We start from the raw sequence: 24,833 nt of genomic DNA, 5'->3' as shown, positions 1-24,833 counted from the left end.
GAGAAATGGCAAGGAAGGAGCTCCCTGCTTCTTTCATTGTGTCTGTGGGTGTAGCAGACACTAGCAGTGAGCTCCCTGATATTACAGGAATTAGTTACTCCCTGTTTTTATCCTTGTCTAAGAATTTTGTCTTTGTATTCTTAATTTTTGCTGATGGCTTTCTTAGCTCCTTGCCTGCATCAGAGGATTTCACAGACTACTTCAGAGTTTCCCAGTGATCAGGTCCAGCGTTACTGAGGCAGTTTGTCTTGGTTCTGTGATGGGGTTTGGTATTTTGCTCTGGCATGTTTTTGCAGTTTTGTTTTCCTTTGCTGCTGCTGTGTAGGACACTTGTTTGTGTTGCAGACAGAAGAATACTTGAGGATGAACAGAGATTGTGGTGAGGAGGATGTTTTTAGTTCTGCATCTACAAGTGAAGGAAGCTTGGATGTAAGTACTAACACAGCTTGTAGATGCTATTGCATTCTTATTAGATCCTGCAGTTTGAATTAACCAGAAACTGCTGCTGTTCCTGATGCTTAGCCAAGTAGAAGTAGAAATAGCTTATGCTTTAGCAGGCTTCACTATGTGAGTGCACAGTTTGCATATATTCACGAAGTTAAAATGTAATGTGCTGTCTTCAAATAAAACTCACTAGCTGCACTATGAATAAAATTTCTTTCAATGTTAAATTTTAAGCAGCTGTGAGAAAGAAGAACATAGGTGTTGTGGCATGCAGTGACAGTCCTTCATGATGCAAGAGAATGTTTGCCTTACCAATGCTATTTAAAGTGAGCTTTTCTTATAAAACCATACCTTTCTTTTCATCCCTGTATCTGACTTCTGCAGCATGGCAGCCTTCTGTTTGTTTCATAAGGAGCTTGGGGGTGAAGAGTGAACATTGGAAAAAACAAATAGGATTTCTGTTAAGTACCTCAGTAGGGTTTGGGGCACTAAAATCCTGTGAACAACGTTTAGAAACATTTTTAAGTGACTGATAGCTTACCAATTTATGAGGATCTAAGTTGGAAAATATCACATTAGGAAGTGTGAATCCTAAATATTTTCTAATACGGTTCTGGTGGTATAGTATTTATTATAAATGGCACATCTTTTTGTTACTTCTTTAAGTTATTTGACTTCTTGTTATTATATTTTCAAGACCTAGAGAAGACTGTGATGATGTCATAGAAATTTGAAACATGAGGTTCAACTCTGAATCCCTCTTTCCTAAACAGATCTTTGGAAATGGAACGTGGATCTGCAAAATACAGAACTCACTACCCACAGAGAAAGGTGAAAGGAAAATGTAGAAAGAATGAATGAAGGAGTAAGAGAACAAATCCCAGATGAAAAGAGTAATATAAAAGGGGTCCAAAAGGAGAACTAGATAGAAAATTGATTGGTTGTAAAGTGTTAAAACACCAGACTCTGAAGTCTGTGAAGACTTCATAATTACACTTTTTTGAAATTGAAAGGCTGCTTGTGATACTAAAAATTTGGGCAACACTATAAAGATGAATTGATTAATAGACCTCTCTTACTAAAAGAAAGTTCTGGAAGATAGTGATGATGTGTAATTGAAATAGACTAAGTAAAAGCATAGAAAAAACATCACAAACTCTGCCAAAATAAAATAATTTTGTGGTTTATATTCACTGCCATTATAAATTAATATCTTGGTAAGTACTAGAACAAGGAGGAAGAGTAGGAATTACAATTCACAATGCGATGGTAAAGGTGTGTGTGGTGCTTTCCCCAGAAGAGAGACATCACCTTATTTCGCAAGGGAATTCTTTAGGGCAAACTGTAAATTGCTATTTTTTTTTTCCTCTGACATTGATGAAAAAAGTGTTCAAAACCATTTTGAACATTTAAATGTCTTCTAAGGTGCCAGTTTATAGGGAGGAAAGGTCTCTTGAAGAGGTAAAAATTATTATTTTTTTTATTCAGCTAAATGAGCATGTCAGGGATTTAACTTTTTTCCCACTTTCTTCCTAAGAGTGATTAATCTTGAAGAACAATGTAGCCCTTGTTCAGTTTTTATGTCTTTCATTTCTGGTTTGACACCTGTATTTGTATGAGCAGCAATCCTGCTAAGACATGAGCACATAGAGAGATATATTGACCTTGTTGCATTGAATTTGGTAGTATTCTGTTTGAGCTTGTAGAAGGTGTATTAAATAAGTCTAACAGATTCACTCAGCAGCACAGAAGGTCCATCTTTTCAAGACGCTAGGTGGGCTTCCAGAAAAAGTTTAATGATTGTGATGCCTTAGGTGAAAAATTCAAAAGTGTTGCAAACTTGGCACAGATAGTTGGCATCGATAACTTGTATTAAGATCAAATTCAAGTGGAAACTTCAGCAAAAGCCCTTCATAATTTTAAAAGTTCAGCTTAGCAGTTCCTTATGGACTAGATTTGAAACCCTCAGTCATTCTGAGTAATTTGTTATTCTGCTTGTTCAAAAGATACCTCATTTACTTCAGTGGAACTTAGTATCTCTTTTCCAATTAAGTGGTATCTTACATGGCCATGTATGTGAAATATATATTTAGTGATCATTATATAGAAGTTTCATTGCTGAGATTGGACTCTTGGCAAAATGTCATCTAGTAGAGGCTTCCTCTTTTGTGGTTACCTCAGGTCTGCTTTCTAGTACTGTTTTGGTTCATCTGAAAGTGTTTTGTTTTTGCTGTGTGGAAACCAAAGGCAGTTTCAGTTTTATTTCTGGAAGAAAAATATCTTGCTATTGCTTTTGAAAGGGAAAAAATAGCAGTTACTCTGACTGGATCAAGAAAATTTTTCTTGCCTATAAAGAAATAATTAACTCATGAAGTGCTACCAAGATAAAGGCATGAACTTTTATATGCTTAGTTTAAAACCTTTTCTCACTATTATGTGGTTTGAGATGTGCACTGAATTGTAGGAAAGAAAAGGTAATGATTCCATTCTGGGTGTTAATTTGGAGCTGGTTTGTTTCTTTGCTTAAACTGGGCAATATGAAGTAATGGAATAAACGTGTAAGAAATAAGAGACCCTTAGATGTTTATTCAAGCACAAGTTATATTCACTTTTTAACCACCAAACCATTCTCAGTGCCTTATTTATCTAATTATATTTATAGTGCCATATTTATCATATTTATCTATTTGAATTATTAATGCTTCTAAAAATACTTTGAGTTGATGAAGAAGCAGATTTTCAAAGTCAAGACAGCAAAGTCAACACTTATGCTTGAGGTGAAAGGACACTTTTTCACAGTACCAGCAAAAATAAAGGTGAAAAGAATTTGTTAACAGCTTAGAGAGAGGGTGTATAAATGCAAGGAAATACTTCTCCATGAAAATCCTCAAAGTGCAGCAGTTCATTACACCACACACCAGTAAAGAACACAAAATCCAACAGTGTATTGTCAATGAAGCATAAATCCTTTCCCTTAATCTGGGAAGAAAAATAAATCTATTTTGTGCTAAGCAGATGAGTTTTATATCCATGTTAACTTTTCACAAAACAAATGCTGTTGAAATACACAACATACAGGTAAAGCAGTTGGAAGTTGCAGCACAGTTAGCTGTATTCAGCTTTTTCTGTGCCAAAGGCAGACTGTCAGAGTTGGAGTTCAGAACAGCTGGGGGGAAAAAAAAAAAAAAAAAAAATACCACCAAACTTGAGTGCTCTCTGCCACTTGGTGTCACTGTCCTCATATAAACAGTCGATCAAGATAAAACACAGTATTGCAACACGCTACTAAAATTAGCTGGTTTTATTTTTGGGGCCATCATGTTTTCATAAATCAAGAGTGAAAAAACACATCCCAAGTGCTGAACGATGTGTAACTCTGATGTGGACTTTGTTTATGTAATATATCAGCCTGGGAACAAATATTTAGAAGTACAGCCAGGAACACTTATCAGAGGTTTTGAAACTTCAGCACTAAGTCTTATCGCACAAGGTTTCTCTAGTTCAAACAGGGCTGCAGCAGTGCAGTGTTGGAGGATCTTCGTCAGCACCACTTTTAAAATACCTAGTCTTCAGTGTATGTCAGAATATAAGTTTTGCCTATAACAGATCAATTAATTAAATGAAGCAAATACTCCAGTAGTTCTCTGCTTGATGACTATGTCATGCTATATGATTATATCTGTTCATATGCAAAAATGCAAGAGGAAAAGAAACATGTAATTTAAAATACCAAACAGTTATCTGATATTTTTAGGTTATGTGTGAGGGATTTTGGTTTTGTTTTTATTTCATAGTACCTGAATAATTGCAAGATTGTAGGAATAAAAGTTCTGTGCTAATATTTGATAAAAGTCATCAAGAATTTTGGTGCATTGCAGTCCTGACAATCACTTCTTATGTGGCAGCAACAACTCTTTTCTATATAAGGGCTTTAGAAACATAAATGGTTTGCCTTTTCAGAGCCTTGTACTCTAACTGTAACTTCTATGTACTCTTTGATGGCAGGAGTTACACCATTCATGGTATACACCTTCTCAGTTCGGAATGGGTGGAAAGAAGAATCAGATACAGTTAGGTGAATGTTGTTACTCTTCAACCATGTCAGGTCCCAGGTGATCAGGTAATATCCTTTCTTGCCAAGGATTTCATTTCACAACAGCAGGTACTGTTCAGGGCAATAGGAATGAGTATACTGCCCATGTTGTAAGTTAACAGCCATCCACTTTTAATATTCCCTTGTGTTTGACAATCACATTTGCATTAAACTCCTGGTTTCACGTTCTCTCTTCTTGTTCTCCTGACAATACTTAGAGTGTTTATTTGTTATTAGCAGGGACAAATCCTGGGATAGTTATGTTGTATTTTGTAGAGTTAAAGCTCTCTATGCACTGTCCAAGATCCAGGTTGTGATCTGGCCTTGAAACAATATTTCCTAGTGTGATTTTGTTTGCAAAATATGAAACTCAACAAACTGAGTATGGAAAGTTGTCTAAATACTGCAGCAGACAGGTCTGTTTGCCCCAGTCTTTCATTAAAGGGTGCCTTTAAGATGCCAGAGGATGACACTAGGGAAGATACAATTATAAATATTTTCATTTGTGCAGCTGTTTACATAATTAGAAGAAAAAGAGATGTAATAAATACTATATATCTCAGCATAAGGTTCGCCATCACAATAGAGTTGGTTTTATTTTGATAGCCTGTGATACACTGTGGGGGAACAAAATCATTATGGTTAACTTACCTTGGTAAAACAAAAGGTTTGCCTGAGGCTTAAGCTGGCATTGAGAGAATTTCAGTAGGTAGTAAAGATGCCAATAATCAACTTTATTCGTCCTTATCTACTGAGGGCAGGACAGGAAACACTGTGCTTTATATATAGCTATGGAAATTTAACTTGGATACAAGAGGGAGAAAAAATCGACTGGATGGAAATTTCACAGGGAAGCATGCTATTAAAATGATGATGAAATCCTTATCATACTCTAATCTGCAAAACCTCCAAAACTGTCTAGAGGATGAGCTTCATGTGCTTTATTCTGTCTCAGAGAGTTACAGATTAAGCAGACCATGGAGGTGCCTTTGAGCCAGACTATGGCTGCTGGAGAGATGCAGCTGTACCCACCTCCTTTTGTGATGTGCGCTTACAGGATATTAACTGTCTTCGCTCATGTGAGTCATAGATGGTTTTGCACATTATAGTATCTTTAGATTTTTCTTACACTATGTGATAGCAGAAGGCAATAGCTTGAAGAAGTGGCTGCCTGCCACCACCAGACTTCAAGTTTTTGCTCCACAATATGGTGTTACTAGACCTCTTCAAAGAAAAGGTCCTTGGAGTTAGTGAAAAAAAAAAAAATCACCTCAAAACCAGCTGAACTACTCCGGCTGAAAAAAAAAAAAAAAATAGCCCAAGGCAGACACCTGGAATGGAAAGTCTCAGCATCCATGGTTAAAGCATGGTGAAGTTACAAGCTATTAAAAACAGTATCTGGTGAAGAGACATGTCGGCTGACCCCTGTTCTGTCTGTGCTGCTTAGCTTGTACTTGCCGACTTCATGCATTCAAAAATCACTTGTCAGCTCTTGCCCTCACCACACAAAAGTGGCTTAAGATCATGAGATTTGAAAAGAAATCATTTAGGGTGGACTTCCCTCCATTTGACTTCTGAGTGTTAGGCTTGTACAGGTTGCATTTAAGCTTCTTTTTTGTGACCATGAAGGTTTTATTAAAAAAAAAAAAACAAACTATTATCAGGTAGTCAGTCAGTGATTGCCAGAACCTATATCTTTATTTAGAACTGCGTGGTTCAGAATGAAATCATCACAATTCATGTTGCTGCTTTTAAAAAGATAGCTCGTAATCCTCAGTTCCTGCAGTGGTTTTAGCAGGACATTTTGAAGGAAATATTGTCAAGAAATGTTCTGAGATAAACACAGAGAAATGGATTAATTCAAAAGGGCTTGAGTAGGGTTGTATCTACAAAAGGAATTGGGTACAACTATGTCTGGCAGTGCCTGTTTTAAATGCCTGACAGTGTGGGTGTCTGGACGCTGAATCCAGTCAGCTGAGAGTCAGATTTCCAAAGTTCTAAATCCAATGAAATTTTCACAGCAGGATTGCTTGTTAAACTCTGCTCATCTCTGTCTGTTACCTGCCTCGGCTCCAGATTCAAATCTCAAATCAGCTGTTAGATTCAGGTATTTAAAGCTTTTTCTCTAGATCATTTTCACCTACTGCTGTTATCCAGAATGTGAGTGAACTTTTTTGCCTTTTGAGATATCAGCACCAGAGAATTATTTCCTCCTGTGGGGAAAAAAAAAAAAAAAAACAACAAACAAACAAAAAAAACCCACCCCAAAAGACTTAGTGGGCTGGAGACTACCAGGAACAAAGCTGAGAGGTATTCTTGATGTGGGAAGCACCCTTTTGTAAAAATACCCAAATGTTCAGTGACTCAGAGAGCAAGAGCAAGCTTAGCTCTTCAGACCAGTAATGAACTAACTTAAGTGTGGTGGCAGATCTGGGTTGCAGTGCCAGCACCAGAGATGTTTTTTCTGTGTTTTATGCTAAGCAGATGTTACATCCAGCAAGTAAGTAGTCACTAAAGCTAGAACTGGAGGCGCCAAATGGCTTTCTGCCCAGATGAATGCCCTAATCCCAGTCTCTTTTTAGCTAAACTCATGTTCATGTCCTTGAACAGTCTTGCTCTCTTCACAAGAGGGGAAGGTTTGTTATTTCTCAACCAGATAATGGTTTTGGATCTGGATTTACCGCACTCTGACTGAATCATCGAACTTGGGGCAGGGGTTTGGACAGGACAAGAGGAAAATACCATAGCTGCCTTTTTAAGCAGTTAGAATTTTGTGAAGCCCAGTTGCTTAGTTGTGCTTTAAGCATACCTATTGGATCATGCCCCTTGGCTGACAAAGAAGAAGATTTTTCACATTTTGTGGATCCTGTTGGAATTTAGGCAGGAGGTTAGAAGTGTAGTTTCTCCACACTTTCTACGCTCAGCATGCCCAGAAGCAGAATTCAGGCACCAAAATGGAAGTAAGCACATCAGAGGGATATGTGTCAGGTTTATTGATGGGAAAGTGCAAACCATTGTGATTTAGGGAGGCATAACCTAACAGGAGCATGCTAAGTTAGGCTTGTGTGTGGCAATTCCAGACCTGGGCTGTATGGCATCATTCTCTACACAGTGTTGTACCCAGTCAGTCTGGTGTAAGTTGGCTCAGATATCTCCCTCCAATGTTTAATTAAGACCTGGTGACACGCCCTTAACCACCCAAATCCTTTTATGTCTGATTCATCTTTTGTTACTGATTTCACTGAAAAGTTCTGCAGTTAACTCACTGAAAAAAAAAAATAGAATAAAGCAGCAGCTAATAAGACCAATGGCTTTTAATTTGCATTAATGAAAGCACATTAAAAATACCCAAAGACAAACTCAAAATTCCATTTGAGATTTTTCTAGTGACATGTCAACCACTCACGCTCTGCTTTCTTGGTAATTAATATTACCAGAACCCCTTAATAGTCTGTAATAGCCTTGTAATTCACATTTGGTCATAACCCATTCAGCATATTGGTCATACTGGCAAGCATGCAGTGGTCTGGAAAATACCACCTTTAAACAAAAGTTTATACCAACCATGCTTTTCACAATTGGAATTTCTTGTCAGGCTTTCCAGTGGTTACTACTGCAGTGAAAGTATTAGCGTGTATTTATGCCAGTGTCCTTTACTAGATTAAATCAGAACTGGCTAATAGTATGTAATTGATTCCATATTTCTAATATGCAATGAAAATTTTTTAGACAGAAAAACCTGTTTAATCTGAATTAAACCTGAATGATCTGAATTCCATGCAACCATAGATTCATTATATTGTCTAAGATATCCTATTAACATATGTAGATTTTAGATGCAGCAAAAATTTTCAGCACTAGTTAAGGTATAATTTCCTTACTTTTGCAAACAATTTCTGAGGCATGAGCTCTAATAGGATTTGGTTTCTTTCCAGCCTCTTCTGTGGACAGTGAAGACTCGATTTCATTAAAAGTAGTGGCCTGCAATAACATTTCTTTTAATTAGATGATCTCATGATTTCCACACATATTTGTTCTGTGCATTATTGTTCGTTGGCAAAACTGAGCTGCTTGGTAGCGTGTGAAACCATGTGTCTCAATAACATCTTATGGCAGGTGAGGGAGGATTTGCAAAACACTTGCTGACAGGCCACAATGCATTTTACTTTGATGGGGAAGTTTTCCTAAGTGAAGTTCATGGCTTAGTTCTCTCATGCAAAGTCAGAACTACATGAGGCTTAGTGTCTCTTACAGGTCTTCCTTTAACTCAGAGTTGTCTGCATGAAGCAAAGACTGTATAGCACTGAGTGTGCTTCTCAGTTGTTCATCACTACAAAAAGAGACCATCTAACACCTGTAGTTTGTGTAGCTGTTTCGTATTCTTTCTTCCTTTTTTTAATAGACAACTGTTGAGTTAGATTTTTTAAGTCTTTTGCGTGCAGCTGCAATACTGTTCCTCCCCTCTGAGCTTAGCAGAAAGGGCTACAAATAATTTCAGCCATTGCTTTTTCTCTTACTTTGTGGAAAGGGTATAATAGTTCATTTTAATTCTAAGAAACATTTTGGAATGCAAACTTGAAATAGGGAAGAGTGTGGCAAATAGTATTCAGTCTTTTTAAAGGCTTTTCAACAGCATGAAGTAGTCAGTTCCACTTTCTTGAATTGTTTTTTTTTTTTTTTGTGTCATTTGCACTTTACAGCAGATCTCAAAACACTTGGGAAAACTAAGGAAAATATTTCTGGTTTTGGAAGTGGTCAGCTGGAAGGGCAGAAGAGAAAGCAGATCAAGGCAAATAGCAAGAGGCAGCCCTACAGAGGTCTTAAATAGGAGAGTAGCTGTAGGCATTTGCCCCACTGATGTTTTCAGTGCCATACCAAGCACCTGTTTAGGTGCTTGCTGGTTCAGCACCTCGGTGACCTTCTGTGAGCCAGGTGTGACCGGTGTGTAGGTTATGAATTGTGCGGACAGTCTCTGAAATGCTCTGGCATAGCGAGATGGAGAGATTACCAGTAGATTTATGATGTTAGTGTTAAATTCCCCACACCCCCCTTCTCTGATTGTAACATTTTCTTCTTTCCATCCTGACAAATGCTCAGTTATGCATCTTGATTTCAGTCTCTCCCAGTTTCAGCACAGAGATGGTGTGATTTCGTCGACTCTAAATGGAGCTTGTTCTGATTTACAGTTGTTTGGGGAGGACAAGAGTTAGGCCAGTAAAGGGCACTGTGGAGGTTTGCCTTGTAAAACCTAATGGCAATAGATTTGATGGAAGGGGGAAGGGAAGAAGAAACATTTAAGACTATTTATTAATCAAGAATTCCAGCAGGGAGGCTTTTCTTGCCTTGATTCTGGCAAATGTACAGATGAGAGATACTGTGCAGAGACTGTTTCTGCACAAACAGAGAAAGCCCTTCAGATGTAAACATTTGAGCAGCTGGCATGGGAGATTAGTCCAGCAGCAGTGGGAGGGGGGTAATAGTGGATAGTGGTGCTGTCTAAATTTAACAAATGTTAAACAAGGTTCTTGTTCTAGTTTAAGGGTTACAGGTCAGAAAGACAATATCAACTAAAAATACTGGCAGATTTGCAGGTCAGACAAAGTTATTAACTAGTATTTAATTAAAAGCAACTTGCCTATCCAAAGTTCTCACACCTTCTTCCCCCCTCACCCAAAAGCGGGGGAAAAAGGGAGGTGAGAAAATTATCCTATGTAACTTCTTTGAGTTAGAAAAAAAAAGCCCACTTTATCCTCCATCTGTGGAAAGGCAATACTTTAGGACTCCTTAATGTTTTGGTTTTGATTGTGAAGTTATTATATTGTTCTACTTTTAATTTCCTGTGGCTGAAAATTACATCAAAGAAAGCATCATGCTAAGGGTGAAATTAGTAGTCTTTTAGCTTTGTAGACACGTTCATATGCTGGTTAACATCATGTGTTTTGGTTTTTTAAACCCTTGCCATTCGTTACACAACTAGTTGTATATCAGCGTAGGGTATATGATCATGCATTGGGTTCTATGGGTTTTGGTTTTTAATCTATTTTGATCATGCTTTTAAAGCAACTCTTTGCCTTTTTGTTGGGATCCTGTTCATGTGTGTTTGTTGGAGGTCCTCTGCTTTCTTCATTTCTTAAACAGAAGAGATTGAAGTATGGATATCTGGGACCAAATTTTTATTTTTAAAAAATCAGAGCTATGCTTCCTTGACTGGCATTGTTATGATTTTCATTGAGCTTGAAAGTATACTGAAGAAAAACATTTTCTGGAGAAATGACAGTGGCAGCATAGTTGAGAATATTATTTTCTTTCAGCATCATACAGTTACATTGACCATTAGAGACTCAATGCAGAACTCACTAGAGCCAATGGGAAAGTTACTGCTGGTTTTTACTGGCTTTGGACCATGTCCTTTATGAGTTGCTAGCCATGATCTACACTAGCCATTTTAGAATGGTTCTTTCTTGTCCTGCTTCAGGTTCTCAGAAGTCTTTTGACACTTTCACTGTAATCTCTGAAAATGTAAGACCTTCCTTCCTTTTTGATGGACAGTTGGTGCAGATAAATCCCTTGAAGTTGTTTGGTTTATAGAGTGTTTTCTCACTGGGGAAGGAGGAAACCCCAAAGAACATGTTAAGTCTTGTAGAAGATGAATTGCAAACAGTGGTAAAGGAAAGGACTGGCTTTCACCAACCAATAATTTGTTGCAAAAGCAGGTTTTTCTTTGTTATCTGAAGCAGTGTATACCAACAAGTGAGCAGAATTCTCAGCACTGGTTAAGCTGTAATTGTGCCAGTTGAAGTCCAGGTGTTGGTATATGTTGTACTATTTCACAGGTTTTTAACTTCTGTGTCAGTTAAACTTGGGACTGTGCTTGAAAATTTCTGCCAAAACGGAGCAGGGGGGAGTTCACTCCAGTAAATTGGAGTACACCAGTCTGTGGAGATAAACAGATTGGAGAGATGTGGTTTTTAAGTATTTCACGGTAAATTCACTAAGAAACAAGGCTATACACAGTAGGAAATAAGTTTATTGGGAGTAATAAACATTCACAAGTCAAGCTCTGGTTTCCTGAGGATATACCACTTATTTTTTTGACTTGGAGAAACCTTACAGGCTACAGTATACTGCAAAGGAAGATAAAATGATGAATTTATATATATGCATAGATAAAGTGGGAACAGGCTGAAGTAGCCTGGTCTCCAGCACATCTGTGCTTCTAGTCCCTTTGCAGTATCCTATATTCTCACTTCACATTCATTTAGAAGATGGAGTGGTCTAGACAGAGTTGAAAGAATAGCAAAAATGTTCACAATAGAAAAAGACTTAAAGGCCAAGAATATTAAAATAATGTTCAAGCATTACTTCAAAGAAAATTCAAAAGGAGGATCTGCTTCTTTATTCCTAGCCTTTTGTTCCTCTGAACCAAATTAATGAACTTGCATGATTGCCAGCATGATCAGGGTATTCATTTTTCTCCAAAGAGAATAGTCTCTGGAGCATCCTTCAGGATGGAGAGGAAGCTTGGATTTGAATTTCAAGGTCTTGGAAGATTCAGATCTGAAATTAACTCACTTGACTTCTTCAGAGTATAAGCATATGTATTTTTCTATCCAAATTGATCACCTCCTTTAATTGAGACAAGCTTAATTTCTGCAGGTATTAATCTGTAGGTGTTATGAAACAGAAGGTGTCTGTGTACCACACCTGACCTGGATGTGCTTTATCCATTGCCCAGCAGGAGAGTGTTGTCTTTAAACCTTCTCCTTACCCCTGCACTCTCACATGATGTCCTCCTGACTCGTTCTCTTTATTCCTGACCGCTGATGCTGACCTGGCACTAAATATTCACGTGTCATAATTCAAAGTGGTCTGTTGGCATCAGTACCTGACCATCAGGCTGTAAGCATGATGTGAGTTTGTCTTTTGATATTGTCTTCTGCAGAAAGCTGTCCTATCTCATTAAAGGGTTGGTCTGCACCAGGGCTGTAGTTTGCAGTCAGAAGTTGTCATGAAACTCCTGAAAGCTGCAGAGAGTTAGGGAGCTTGCTTAGCCAGCCCTTAGGGCTTCAGACTCAGCTTATTATACTCAGTGTGTAGTAAGTATGTGTGCACTGAGGCACAAACGTGTGCAGGTATCAGGAGGAGCCAACTGAAGTGGTAAGCTGTGTGTGAGTACATCTCTGTGTTCACATGTGGATCCACGTATGTATGCGCAGAGGTTCTGTACACACACACCTGCACATCCAGACATCTAAAAGAGCTAATGGAAACTCTAAAATTCGTGGCTGCAGACTTCTGATTCATGTTGTAGAATCATCTCAGTGACTCTGTAATTAGGATTTGTTTCAAGATTTGCACTAATTTTAGAGTTCAAAAGCTTATTTGTTCATCTAATTTAAGTTTTAAAGTCTTCAGAGGTTATATTGTTTTTTAGTAATATCTTTGGGAGCGTTTTATCATTACTAAGAGTAAAGTTTCCTTTTTGAAAATTTGCTTGGACAGTTGAATGATTGTATTTGTCTCCCTCTAGCTAACCACCTACAGTCACCACATACTTCAAAGGGAAAAGTGGTTGCAGGAATGCATTCAGAGTGAATAAAGTATTTATGTCAGAATTGAATTACAGGGACTGGAGATGGAAGCCAGATTCCCTCAGCGAATAGATCGGAGCAAGACCTTTGACTTCAGAGAAGTTCTGTAGACCTTGGTGAAAAATTGTCTTTGAATATAAAATTATTTTCTTCATTCATCAACAGCTGTAATAAGTAGAGATTTTCAGAGGCCAGTAGTCTTATGTGTCAGAATTTCAGCAGACACTGAAAGTTTTTGAGAATTGATCATTCATGTTTCTTGCCTCCAGAAAACTTCCATAAGGACAACACTTTCATTAAAATGTGGAGAAATCACTTTCTAATTCAAGTGGAATAAAAATATTTTCAGTGAAACACAGAAATTATTTCTCCAAAACCAAACAAATACACACCCAAAAGCTTTATGCCAGGAACTATTCCATTCATAATTCTGGTAGCCATAAAAATTGACTATGCAGACATTAAAGCAGATATTTTTGAAATTGTGTGTTTTATGTAAAGTTTCCATCTCCTTCTCCAGTATAAATTGGCATCTCTACAATGAAAACATATTGAAGATGATCACCTCTAGTGGTTTAATAGTTTCTATATGTTAAAAGAGTTTGCGGAGAAGAACTTCTTCTGCAATAGTTTTTAAAATATTTTTAGTTTCAGGAGTACATATATTGCAGATGTAACAACTCCTGTCTTCCATGAACATTGGCTGATTGATTTAAAAAAAATAATAATTTCAGGGGAAGTAAATTAATATTGCAATGATTAATTCATTTGGCTCAAGACTTCTGATCCATTTATGATCAATGAATGCTAAACACCATAGGAAAAATGTCTCTTTTTTTTTTTTTTTTTTTTTTTTTTCCTGTTGTCAGTCTTTAACCTTTTGAACTCCCTGTTTCCCGAAGTCTGTTGCCAGACCATTAGTGAAGACAGATTTTGATTTTTGGCTTGGTTGTTCAACTCTATTTTAATGTAGTGCAAAAGTATAAGTGAAAGGAGAAACCAACTTTTTTAAGCTTACAAAAATGCGGCTTTTTCCATCCTCAGTCTTCCAAGATTGCTCTCACTCTATCTGCTAATGCCCTTCCAAGACAAAGTGTAAATAGTCTCTTTTCTAATGTTCTTCCCTGTTTTCCTTCCGGCTTAATATTTTCCTATCTTCTTTCTATACTGGAATTGAATTGAATTTTGGAGTTCATGTGAGTATTCCTCTGTTCTTTCTTCAGGTTCCTTTAAAATGTGTTTTTCTATTTGAGTCTGTCTTTGGCTTTTGGATCTTTCTTTGTAGACTTCAAAATGTTTATTTTCATTATTTTCTTCCACTCTGCCTCATTTCCATGCCTTACTGTGCATTAAATCCCTCACAAAGAATTTTTTATCACACATTGTGTATATATACAATGTATATATATACATGTATGTATATATATATATATATATACACACACAGATATATCAATCCCCTTCTCTTTCAGTACTAAACCTTTCCTGGTTTGAGTTCTGTTCATTTGTACTTTTCCCCCACTGCTTTTATGACAAATGAACATGAACATGGCTGTGGTTTTGGGCCAGCATATGGACAGTCATGGAGTTTTCTTACAAAATATGATTTCTGTCCTGCACAGCCTCCTTAGTTCATTGTTTCTTACCCAGGATATAAGGCAGTACTCTTATCAACACATTCACTGAACTCTTCTGCTTTTTGCTATGCTACTCTCCTTTTCCAGGCTTTCATCTCTGAATTTCTTCAAGGACTTACTTTCTGGTCAAATTTCATGAAATGTTCACTTCATTTTTTGCCACAATTACTGTTTTTGTTCCCATCCTCACTTCATGTGTTCTTTCCTACTTCTTTCACGTCTGCTTTTATTCCATTTGGACAAATACCCAGAGACTGGTAATGTTTTCCACATTTTTTTCTTATTTCCTTTTGTGATTCACCAATTCTTTTATAATTCCCTGCACATCTCTCATTATAAGCACGTAGCTATCAAAAAAAAGAGTTATGTGAGTAGCTGAATTTTCTGACTCTCTATCTTTTATTGGATATTCCTTTCTGGGAATCTTTTGAAATTATTATTTCTTCCCATAGTGGCTTTACATACTGGTATTTTTGACAGTTATGAAAAATTTATTTTCAAAATATGGTGGTTTTTTATAGGCTGACATATCGTGACAGTGCATTGTGACAAAAAGTATTGGACTTCTGGAAGATAAGTTTTTAGCAGTCTGTCCAGAAAGATGTAAATCAGCCCCGAGAGGATGCATTTTAGATATAAATTGATCCTGGTTTTTTCCCAAAATGATATTAAAAGAGGAAAAGAAAAAGAAAGAACATTCTATCAAATGAGACACTTAAGTTGTCCACACACTTCTGAAAGTCAAGATAAATAATTTTACACTTGTATGGAATGCAGACAAACCTTACCCTAAGCTTCTGGCGGCATCCCAGACTGTCATCCTCAGTTCAACTTGATTTTGGAATTCGCTTCAGGTTGTACCTGCAGCCTGCACTCCCTACATCCCACCTGAGTAGCAACATTTCCTTTAAACTGCCAAGGAACATAGGAATATTTGGTTCCACAATGTTTTCCATGCTGTGTTAATGATGTTTCTTCTTCACCAGAGTTTGCATACACAAAACAAAAGCAGAAGTATTTGCATTTTAGGGATTTTTAAAATACATCTCACATCCAGAAAGTTAAAGAGGAGCCCACATGTTTTTGTGTGCTGTCACTCAGTCTAAAGCTTTCCGCTCAGAGCACCATAAGGGCAGAGAGGAGGTTGGCATGTTTTGGAAGCTTGAGCATATATGTCCATGTTTTCTCTGTAACATATATGGTACTATAAAGTGGCATTTTAGGGCACTGGACACACTTGTCTCTTCTTTTGAAGCACATGCTGGTTTTAGGAAATCTTCTTATAGAGATACCTATAATGGACACTTGCTGAAGCCTGTTGCCATTTCATGGATGTCATTGGGTTTATACCCATGTTGAAATATCCCCCAATAATTTGGTGTCTCATTATCTTTAGCTGCATTTTTGTAAATGCAGGATCTGGAGAATAGTGGAATATTAAGTGCAAAATATGACAGTTTGTGTGATGTTGAGCTGAGATTTGCTATTTCAGATATACCATTCCTTGCTTTGCTGATCACATTTGTTCAGAAAAAAATGTTTAGCAGCCTGAGTTTTTTTCATTCATGGCTAAATATCTTCAGATTTCAGCGAAATAATTTTTTACTCCTTCACAGAATACACAGTGACAGAAATTAAATCAATTATGTATTACGAAGACTTGTAGCAAGTGTTTCCAGTACATCCAGTTGAGAGTGACTTGTCACTAATGCTAACAGCTCTGAATCAAAGAAATTATATTTCTCTTCTTTTTAACAAGTTCCTCAGCTGTGATTCACAGGTCCACAGGATATGAGCTTGCTGGTTAATGCAATGAGTTTGGTGTCCAGACTGATGTGAGAGGAAACAAAGGATTTATATTTGTGTGCCTTCCAAACACCCATTTACACAACTGGGTCTTCCTATTAGTACCAGGCAGCATTCTGCTCCCAGCTTCTGAGTTTTTGAGACATGGCTACTCTCTTCTGCTAATAAAGATTATTTTTTGTTAATTCTGTTGGGATGCTACTTTTTAAAAAAAATATGAATTTGTTTGAAACACACTGTCACTTACAGAAGATGTGATGGAAAGGCAAAAATGTAAATCAAGTTCGCTTGTCTTCCCTTTTTGCATCTCTTGCTGCAAAAAATTTTTCTCTGCTGGAGAAAAATGTTGTGTCCATTTCTCTTGCTACTATTTATTAGTGATTGACTTTTTCAGAATAACATGAGTGAATTTGGGTAGCAGTAGAAGACAAAGGTTTTATTAAGCATGACAGGTATACTGACTTGAGAAAATCTGAAAAATAAAACAGGAAACAGAATTTATTTGGAAGAAATAAAATTAATTTTAAATCAAAAGAAGTGATTTAAAAGCTTCAATTCTCAAAGCATTGAGGAATTCTCAAAGCATTGATCTGATTTTATGACAGAAAAAATACAAAAAAATATAACTGACTTGACACTCTCTGAGTTGCTTGATTAATATGCATTGTTGAATTCCTAGACCTGTGTTCTACTGCTTTATATGTGCTGTGGTACTTCCTTTAGTTTTGGGGAAGTCAGATTAAATTTGTGATCTCAGACTGGAGAATACTGAGGGAGGTGATGGTGGGTGATACTGCATCTGTTTCTTTATATTTGCAGGAGTTTACAGACTTGTTTGTGTTCAGGTGGAATTCATGTATTACCAATCCATATTTTCTAACCTCCAGATAATTTGAGTAAAATGTTTATATTCCTAAACTTCGAAATATAACATTTGACAGTTCATCAAAAAAAAGCAAGCCACTTACATGTGGTTCTTACTTGTGAGTTTTGCCATACTCATGCAGTGTCCATGTGATTTTCAAATGGAAAATGAGTTTTGAATATTGCTTCATTTCTTTTATATATATAAGGCACAAGAAGTATAACAAAAACTAAAGAGGATTCTTGGAAGCTTCTCTGGTTTCACACACTTGTTGTCCTCAGTGTAGTGGAAGGGGCCAGAATTAATACCCATACTTGCTCCCTACTGGGATATTCACGGTGAATCTAAGCCCCTTGGTGTATTTTGGAAAACCTTTTTCCTGGAGGCTTTCATTTTTCTTGTTCGTTTCCTTGGGTGGTTGTTCTTTCAGCTTTTCTATTGGAAAAGGAGTTGGACGTCACAGGAGTTGCAAAGTAAACATAAATCAGTTGGAGCTGGAAACCAAGGCTGGGCTCTTAGCTGTGAAGACACTTTATGTCACATGAGCTTACCTAAGTGAAGATGAGAAGTAATCAAGCTTTGAGGAGAGGAAGTTATGGTTAAGGTACAAGGAAAAAATTAATGATAAAGACAAGAAGAAAAACAGCACAATTGCTGATGGTGTGGGCCTGTGTCATAGGAAAATTTTAGTAACCTCTGGAGTGACAGATTGGCCTATTGGCCACTCACTTTAGCATTAGGAGATAAAATAGATTATTTTGTATGGGAGGTGACTGTCTTGCACCTGGCACTGCTGGGATTTCTGATCAAAAAACTCCGTACTAAAACAAGAGGAATGTGGTCAGTCACGTTGAGGGAGAACTGGCAGGGGCACAGGAGACAGAATGTTCTCAGACATCTCTGGTTCTGGCTGTATAAGTTCTGGTGTCTCCCAAATGGGCCCTGACCACAAGATCTGGGACTGCTATCTAGATGCTCTGATAGACTCATACAAATGTAAGGTAGCACTAGTTGTACACACTTCAAAGTATAACTGAAAAGCTTTAAAGTAAGAGCTTGAGAGCCTACTTGCCAGGCATATAAAATCAATACAGTAAAGCTTGTGTAAATAACTGTTGTGGGAACGAAATAGTTGCTTGTCTTATATTATTTGATATGTGACTAGATAATTTTCTACCAACAGCAAAGTGCACTGAGATAATAAAGCAGCATAAAGTAAATTTCATTAAAATGCCTTTTTTTTTTTTACAGTTCAGAACAGGAAAATGTTAACTTTTTTTACCTTCTGACTGCAGACTGTCAGCACAAGTGCTTCAGGGAGTACAGAAAAATAAACTGTATTCAGTGTGGCTGGTTAGAAAGGAAACTCTGAGTAGTCACAAGTTTTTTGTTTTGTTTTGTTGGGTTTTTTTAACTGTGTCTTCCAGCAATCTCGTGACTGCAGTATAATGCTTTAGTTTTGAAGAAGGAACTTGGATTAATTCAGTTTCTGTGTTGTCAATTTTAGTGCAAATTTAGTGTTAATATCAGTGTCATGTCAGGGAAAGCAGCCTCTAAGTTCACTTTGTGCAGTAGGTCTGACATAACCTTGTCTGGAGTTTTATATAGCCAGTTGTAATCAGTTATGGTATCATTCAGCTAATCAATACAAGTTTGCATTAATGGAGTTTAAATGTCTAACAGGCATAAATATCCCTGCTGTCACTGAATAGATGGATTTGTTTGCCCACTGTAAATCTTATCTTTCGTATTTACCCATAGTACACTTGCAAAAAAAATTATATTCTTTTTGATACTTTTATTTTTTTGTCTCTATTTTGAAAAAATAAAGCCCTTACTTTTTCATTAATACATCTGGTACTTTTAGTGCTTAAAAACAGCTGAATTGATTACTTCTGATTTTAAAACTTCTGAGAAGGAAGTTGCATAACAAGACTGGGAGCTCAAATTATGTGAGTTTTGGCAAAGAGCTGCGGAAGAAAGGCTTGTCTGTAGCAACCTCGCAAGAAAAGAACTTGACATTTTGAAATATTTTTATTGACCGGTGTGAATAGGGAACGGGAAGTCAAATCACTCTCACAGGCAATCTGCAGCCTCTTCCTTGCTGACCTTTAAATGCCACCAAGTGTCATCAGAAAGTCAAGGAAGTGCTAATAACAGGGCTTTGGGTAAAAAAAGTTACATATAAGGGGACATCTTTTACAAACAATTGTAATCTGATTTCCATTTTTATACACATCTGTTTTTGTAAAGCAGAATTCTCACAGCAGTACAGTTATATTTTTATTAGATTACTCTTACCTTTATTTATATAAAACATATAGCTTTAGAATCTTAAAATTTTCAAAGTATCCATAAGATACAAGAACTTCTGTTTATTCTTGAAAAGGAGGTAGTTTGAAAAAGGTATTTTACAATTGCATTCTAGGTTGATGACCTTGAAACTGAGCCTGGCCTCAGCTTTAGGCTCTTGATCCATCTTGTGTTGAGTTAAGCAGGCTGTGGGACTTTATAAAGTCTTGTAGAAAGCTGTCTGCTTGGTGTCTTCTGAAATGAGAGTGGTATTCATGCCTCACCAGGTTACTCTTAGCCTTCATATTTCTGTGGTTTTAGCAGTCCCTTTTTGCCCTTCAGAAATGTCTTTGATAGCTAAATTTCAATTAGAAGAACTAGTAGAAAAAAAATGCTTAAAATTAAATTGCTGAACCCCAAAGAAAACACCTGGTACCTTAGGAAAAAAATGGCAAGTTCCTTGGATTGCAGAAATTTAATGAGGGGAAAAAAAAACTAGCTGGCAAGTTTAACACAAGATGATGATGACACATAATGGCACCATAGTTTGGTACAGCAGTTGTTTCTTGCCTTCTTCCAATATCTACTGGAATTGAAATGGACTCTTATCCATGGTTTGCTTCAGTACATAATCCAAACCTATGCTTAGGTAGTGTCTAACCTGACTGTTGACCTATGCTGGTCTATCTGGTTTTGTATTGGATTTGCTTTAATTCAGGGGAAAAAAAAAAAAAAAACAAACTGTCCTTTTTCTTGCTAGTTCGCTGTTAATTAATTAACAGCAAACTAGCTTAACAAAGCTTAACAGCTTAACAAAGACTGTGATTTTGCAAGTTGAGAAACATTTCTGAAAGCTCTTTATAGAATTAATTTCCATTAATTTTCTTTTATAAATTGATTTTTCTCTTTTTTTTCCTTTTTCCTTTATTTTTTTTTCTTTATGAAACACATGGATTCTATGAACTGATTTGGATTCTCAGCAAAGTATTCATGCTAACCTGTTTGTCAAATGAAACAGAGGATAAGGGCTGACTTTTTTTAGCCAGCAACATTGGCTTCAATTCCTGAGCTTGGCTTTCCTCACTTACACTGCTGTAATTTGAGTAATTCAATTGGTTCTTTGATAACAAAATTAGAAAAACAAGAAATGAGAGATGGTTGGAGTATTTGGCACGTAGATATCATATCCCTGCAATTTTGGTTGATTAATGTTGTATGCTCTTAATAGTTGCCTTGCTAAACTGCTTGGAAAAAAAAAACCTCCAAAATCCTGTGATTTGGAAAGAAACTCCATTGCATGTAACGCACCATAAAATATAGAAGCTGGGTTAGGTGTTGTCTCTCTGTATTAGTTTACAACAAAAGACGAGTCATGCCAAAATCACTTGTGTCAGTGTTTTGTGTCCAGGGTTGTTTTGGTTTTTTTTAAAGCTAATGAAAATGACTACACACATGGGAGAATTTGAAGGTCTGCCTACACTTTAGGCAAAGCTCTGCTTGCTGCATGGGAGGGCTTTCAAAACTAGTTCAAAACTGTCCTCATTCTGTTCCTCTGGAAGCTGTGGTGAGTTTTTGTTTTAGGGCAAAGGTATTTACATGAGCGTTCTTGAAATGGTCAGTGAGGGAATAATGGGCTTGATACAAAGGTTGGACTTAAAAATGAAGATGAATTCTCAAGGTTGGAGTTGTTTTCTGTCATTCAAGTCTTTTTAATAAAAACGACTTATAGTGTCATGGAAGTATTACCTTTTTTCCCCCTGTATCTTCTGTTAGGAAATCCAAGCTTAAAAACAGAACAACCCAGCTTTAAACTGTTTAGTTGTTCACCACTGTATTCCTTCCCAATGACCTGTAGCTTGGAAAAGGATTCTGATAGCTCTTCAGCCACAAGATCTTGAGATAAAATTGAATATTCATTTTAAACTGGTTATGGCCTGTCATCTTACCAGTACTCTGTATTTGTAGTGCTAGGAGGGAGGTCTTAGGGTTTTTTTTTATTATTTTTATATATCTTTGTCTAAAATTTCTCCACACTTTTTATCTAGAAGGCTAAAGAATTAAGAGTCAAAGCATACCTGCAGAATTCACTTTGAAATTCTTTTGTTCAGTTGTTTTGTAAATGTGTGGAAAGAGGAAAGTACTTTGTATTTCACTCCATGAACCCATCATTTCTGTAGGAATAAACAAACCTTATTTAATGGGGCCTTGTACAGTATGCACTGATAATGACTTAAAACTTTTAGCTTATAGATGAGATTATTTTATTCACAAGATACAGGGCCAAGACAAGACTACTTCTCTATAAGATTATACCTAATCTTTTAAACAACACCTCTACTTTAAGCTTTTCTTCTTCATTTCCTGGAAGGGTAAAGATCCTATTGATGCCATTCAGTTCAGAGAAACTGGTGATGAAAAAGATGTGGCAAGCACTGCTTTCAGTTAGAGAAGAGTGCTATCATATTCCACCTGTGCTAAATACATTATTCCAAGACAAAGTGTGTTGTGCAGTGTGCAACATAAAAGTTGACAAAACATCTAGGTCAGTAGTTGGTATCACACGCACTGTAAATGCACAGTAAAGGCACAAATCTGTTTGCATCTCAGTTGTTTTCACAGGAATCTACAGAACATGGAACTTCACCAGGCAGTAAAGGAGTCTGTATTACATATATTTTTGCATTGCTCTATTTTCCAGCTCTTTATGCTTTATCAGTGCTTCCTCAATGGTCCTTAAACTAAATGAATTGTGTTTTTAAGCTTGCTACCCTGTGTATTTGAACTTTTTACCTAAGCTTGCATTTGGCACTTGTGGAAAGAAACTCTTTTTTATCTTTAATGGCATTTGGGGTGGCCTTTAACTTTCCTGCCAGTATGTATTCTGTGGTTTTGGACAAAATTTCACCAGAGAGCTGTATGTCCTGGATGGGAGAGTTTTGCAATTGTGGTAGCATGTTGTGTTGTGATAAGAGCAGCATTATCAACCATGCTCATCAGCCTACGTTTCCAGAAGAGCTATTCAGCTCCAGGTCATGGTGAAGTGGTATCGGTGGTGATTCCACAGAAGATATTTCTGGGAAGAAGTTGCAGTCAAATAACTTAATTAAGAAGTAAAATCTTCAATTTAATATGGAAGGTTCTCTTAATTAAAAAAAAAAAAAAAAAAAAAAAGAGACGGTGACTCAGATTTTGAGGAAGAAAGGTTTTGCAAGATTTTTATTAGCATAAAAAAGGAAGTATTAGAGGAAAAAAAAAGTATTGAATTTAAGAGTAACATCTAGAGGTAAAATGCACATTTTTAAGGAATCCTATTTCTAATCTTTCATATTTGTAGATTTGCTACTATGTGACTGCATATGCTTCTGTTTGTATATTAATATTAAAATGTATTAAGATTCTGAAATCCATTTAACTTTTTCTGTTGATTTTATTAAGTTTTCAATGAGAACTAAATAATTTTGAAGAATGAGAAATTGCTGAAGCATTTTCTGTTTCTCCTTTAATCTGGGCTTGTTAGAATCCAGAGTAGTGCCTGTCAGTAGGACTTCTTTTCACCAACTTAAATGGTTGTTTTCCGTAAGTTGTAAGTGATTATGCTTGATTGTGCATGTAAATTTGAAATAGTTTATAGGTAGCAGAATTTCTCTTATGTAAATCCGAGGAGAACACTCAGGTAAATCAGACAGATTGATAATGAAATAGACAAGCCTGAGACACTGACAGCATTTTATTAATACAGTGCTCTCATTTAAGAGTAAATTTTGCTTTCAGAAATGTGCAACACTTGTAATTTAAATGCAACCGCAAATGCATTTGGATAACTGTAATTATGTGTCTTGATGTGAACTTTATATTTTAAATAGAAGCAGCAGCACTGTTCCCATCAATACTACTGTTAAACCGCAGTAGGTGCTTATCGTGCCTCCTGTCTTATTAATACTGCCTGTAAGCTTTGTTCCAGTTGACCTTTGGAAGTTTCCAAAAGTTAGAGTTTGCAATTCAGCAGGTTTGGCAGAGGAACATACATGATTATTCATATCATTGTTTAAACAGTAACCAGATGTATCTTGTTTTTCTTCTTTCTTTCCCATTGTTTTTAAGGAGTGATGTTAATCCAAGATGTTAATCCATTTACAGGGTTTTTCCACAGCACCAAATTCTCCTTCGGTGAATTCTCGTTCCAGTAGCCTGGGTTCATCACTGTCCCTTGGTAACATCTCTGGAATGACAGCAAACCCAGAAGTGAAAAAGCGCAGAGCGCCTCCTCCACCGGTTGCAACTCCAGTATTGCCCAGCGCGGAGGTGCGGGGACAGGAGAGGACAGCACCACAGGTAACAGTGACACCACTGAATGGGCTCCTCTGTCTGCTGTGCCAGTGCCATCCATTCTGCAGTCCTAAAGCAATTCACAGGTATTTTGGTTAGCCATTAGCTACAGCTGACCAAAACTCCATCTTACAAGATAAAATTACCAGAAGTCTTAGTCTTTTGTACACATATATTGAGCTCCATTGAGACTGCTCCAAGCTTTGTGCCCTGTCAAGAATCATTCAAAATCAGAAAAGTTTTGTGAAGCAATATGCAAAGAGAAGGAGGGTAAAGAAAAAGTAAGGCAGAAAAGCTGGAAATTGCATGAGGTATCCTTACTGACCAAGGCAGTCCTGGAAAATGGGTGAAAGTTCTAAGGGGAGACGAAAACCTTCAGCGTACTGTTTTTTCCAGATACTTGTCAGGCTATTGCCTGTGTCCCTGTTTCCAGTGCTGCCATGGGATACCAGAATATCTGCTCTGTTTTCTGAGTTGTGCCATGTGACCTTTTAAAGCAGTGCTCTGGTTTTGCTTTTATAAAAGGTCACTGTTCCGCAGTACATTATTGAGAATTAAACAGCAGTGGGGGGAAACCTTTCTGAGGACCTAAGCCTTTGAAAAGAATAGAGCTAAGGGAAGAGGAAGCAGCTCTTGCTTTTGTAATGAAACTCAGGTGTGTGTTACTAAACCTACACAAGCACATGTTGTCCTCTGGTTCCACCAGCAACAGTATAATGGTCTAAACGTAAACTGTAGAAATCAGCATGTAAAGTTATATATGGATGCCAAAGAAGAGT

The 24,833-nt window shown here is 36.9% G+C and overlaps 1 protein-coding gene across 5 annotated transcripts in view; it reads left to right on the top strand.

Moving 5' to 3' along the window:
- The window catches only part of COBL (cordon-bleu WH2 repeat protein), a 158,842-nt gene that overhangs the window by 59,554 nt on the left and 74,455 nt on the right, over positions 1–24,833 (top strand). For 3 of the 5 annotated variants that reach the window (XM_066326929.1, XM_066326918.1, XM_066326946.1), the window contains 2 exons: positions 346–429; positions 23,866–24,060. In XM_066326929.1, coding sequence (XP_066183026.1) covers positions 346–429; positions 23,866–24,060 — 279 coding nt within the window. The remainder of the gene's footprint in view (positions 1–345; positions 430–23,865; positions 24,061–24,833) is intronic. The other 2 variants (XM_066326938.1, XM_066326957.1) reach the window with 1 other exon arrangement.

The sequence above is a fragment of the Sylvia atricapilla genome, chromosome 1 (assembly GCF_009819655.1).
Source record: "Sylvia atricapilla isolate bSylAtr1 chromosome 1, bSylAtr1.pri, whole genome shotgun sequence".
Classification (NCBI taxonomy): domain Eukaryota; kingdom Metazoa; phylum Chordata; class Aves; order Passeriformes; family Sylviidae; genus Sylvia; species Sylvia atricapilla.
This window is presented reverse-complemented; position numbering and strand designations above follow the sequence as displayed.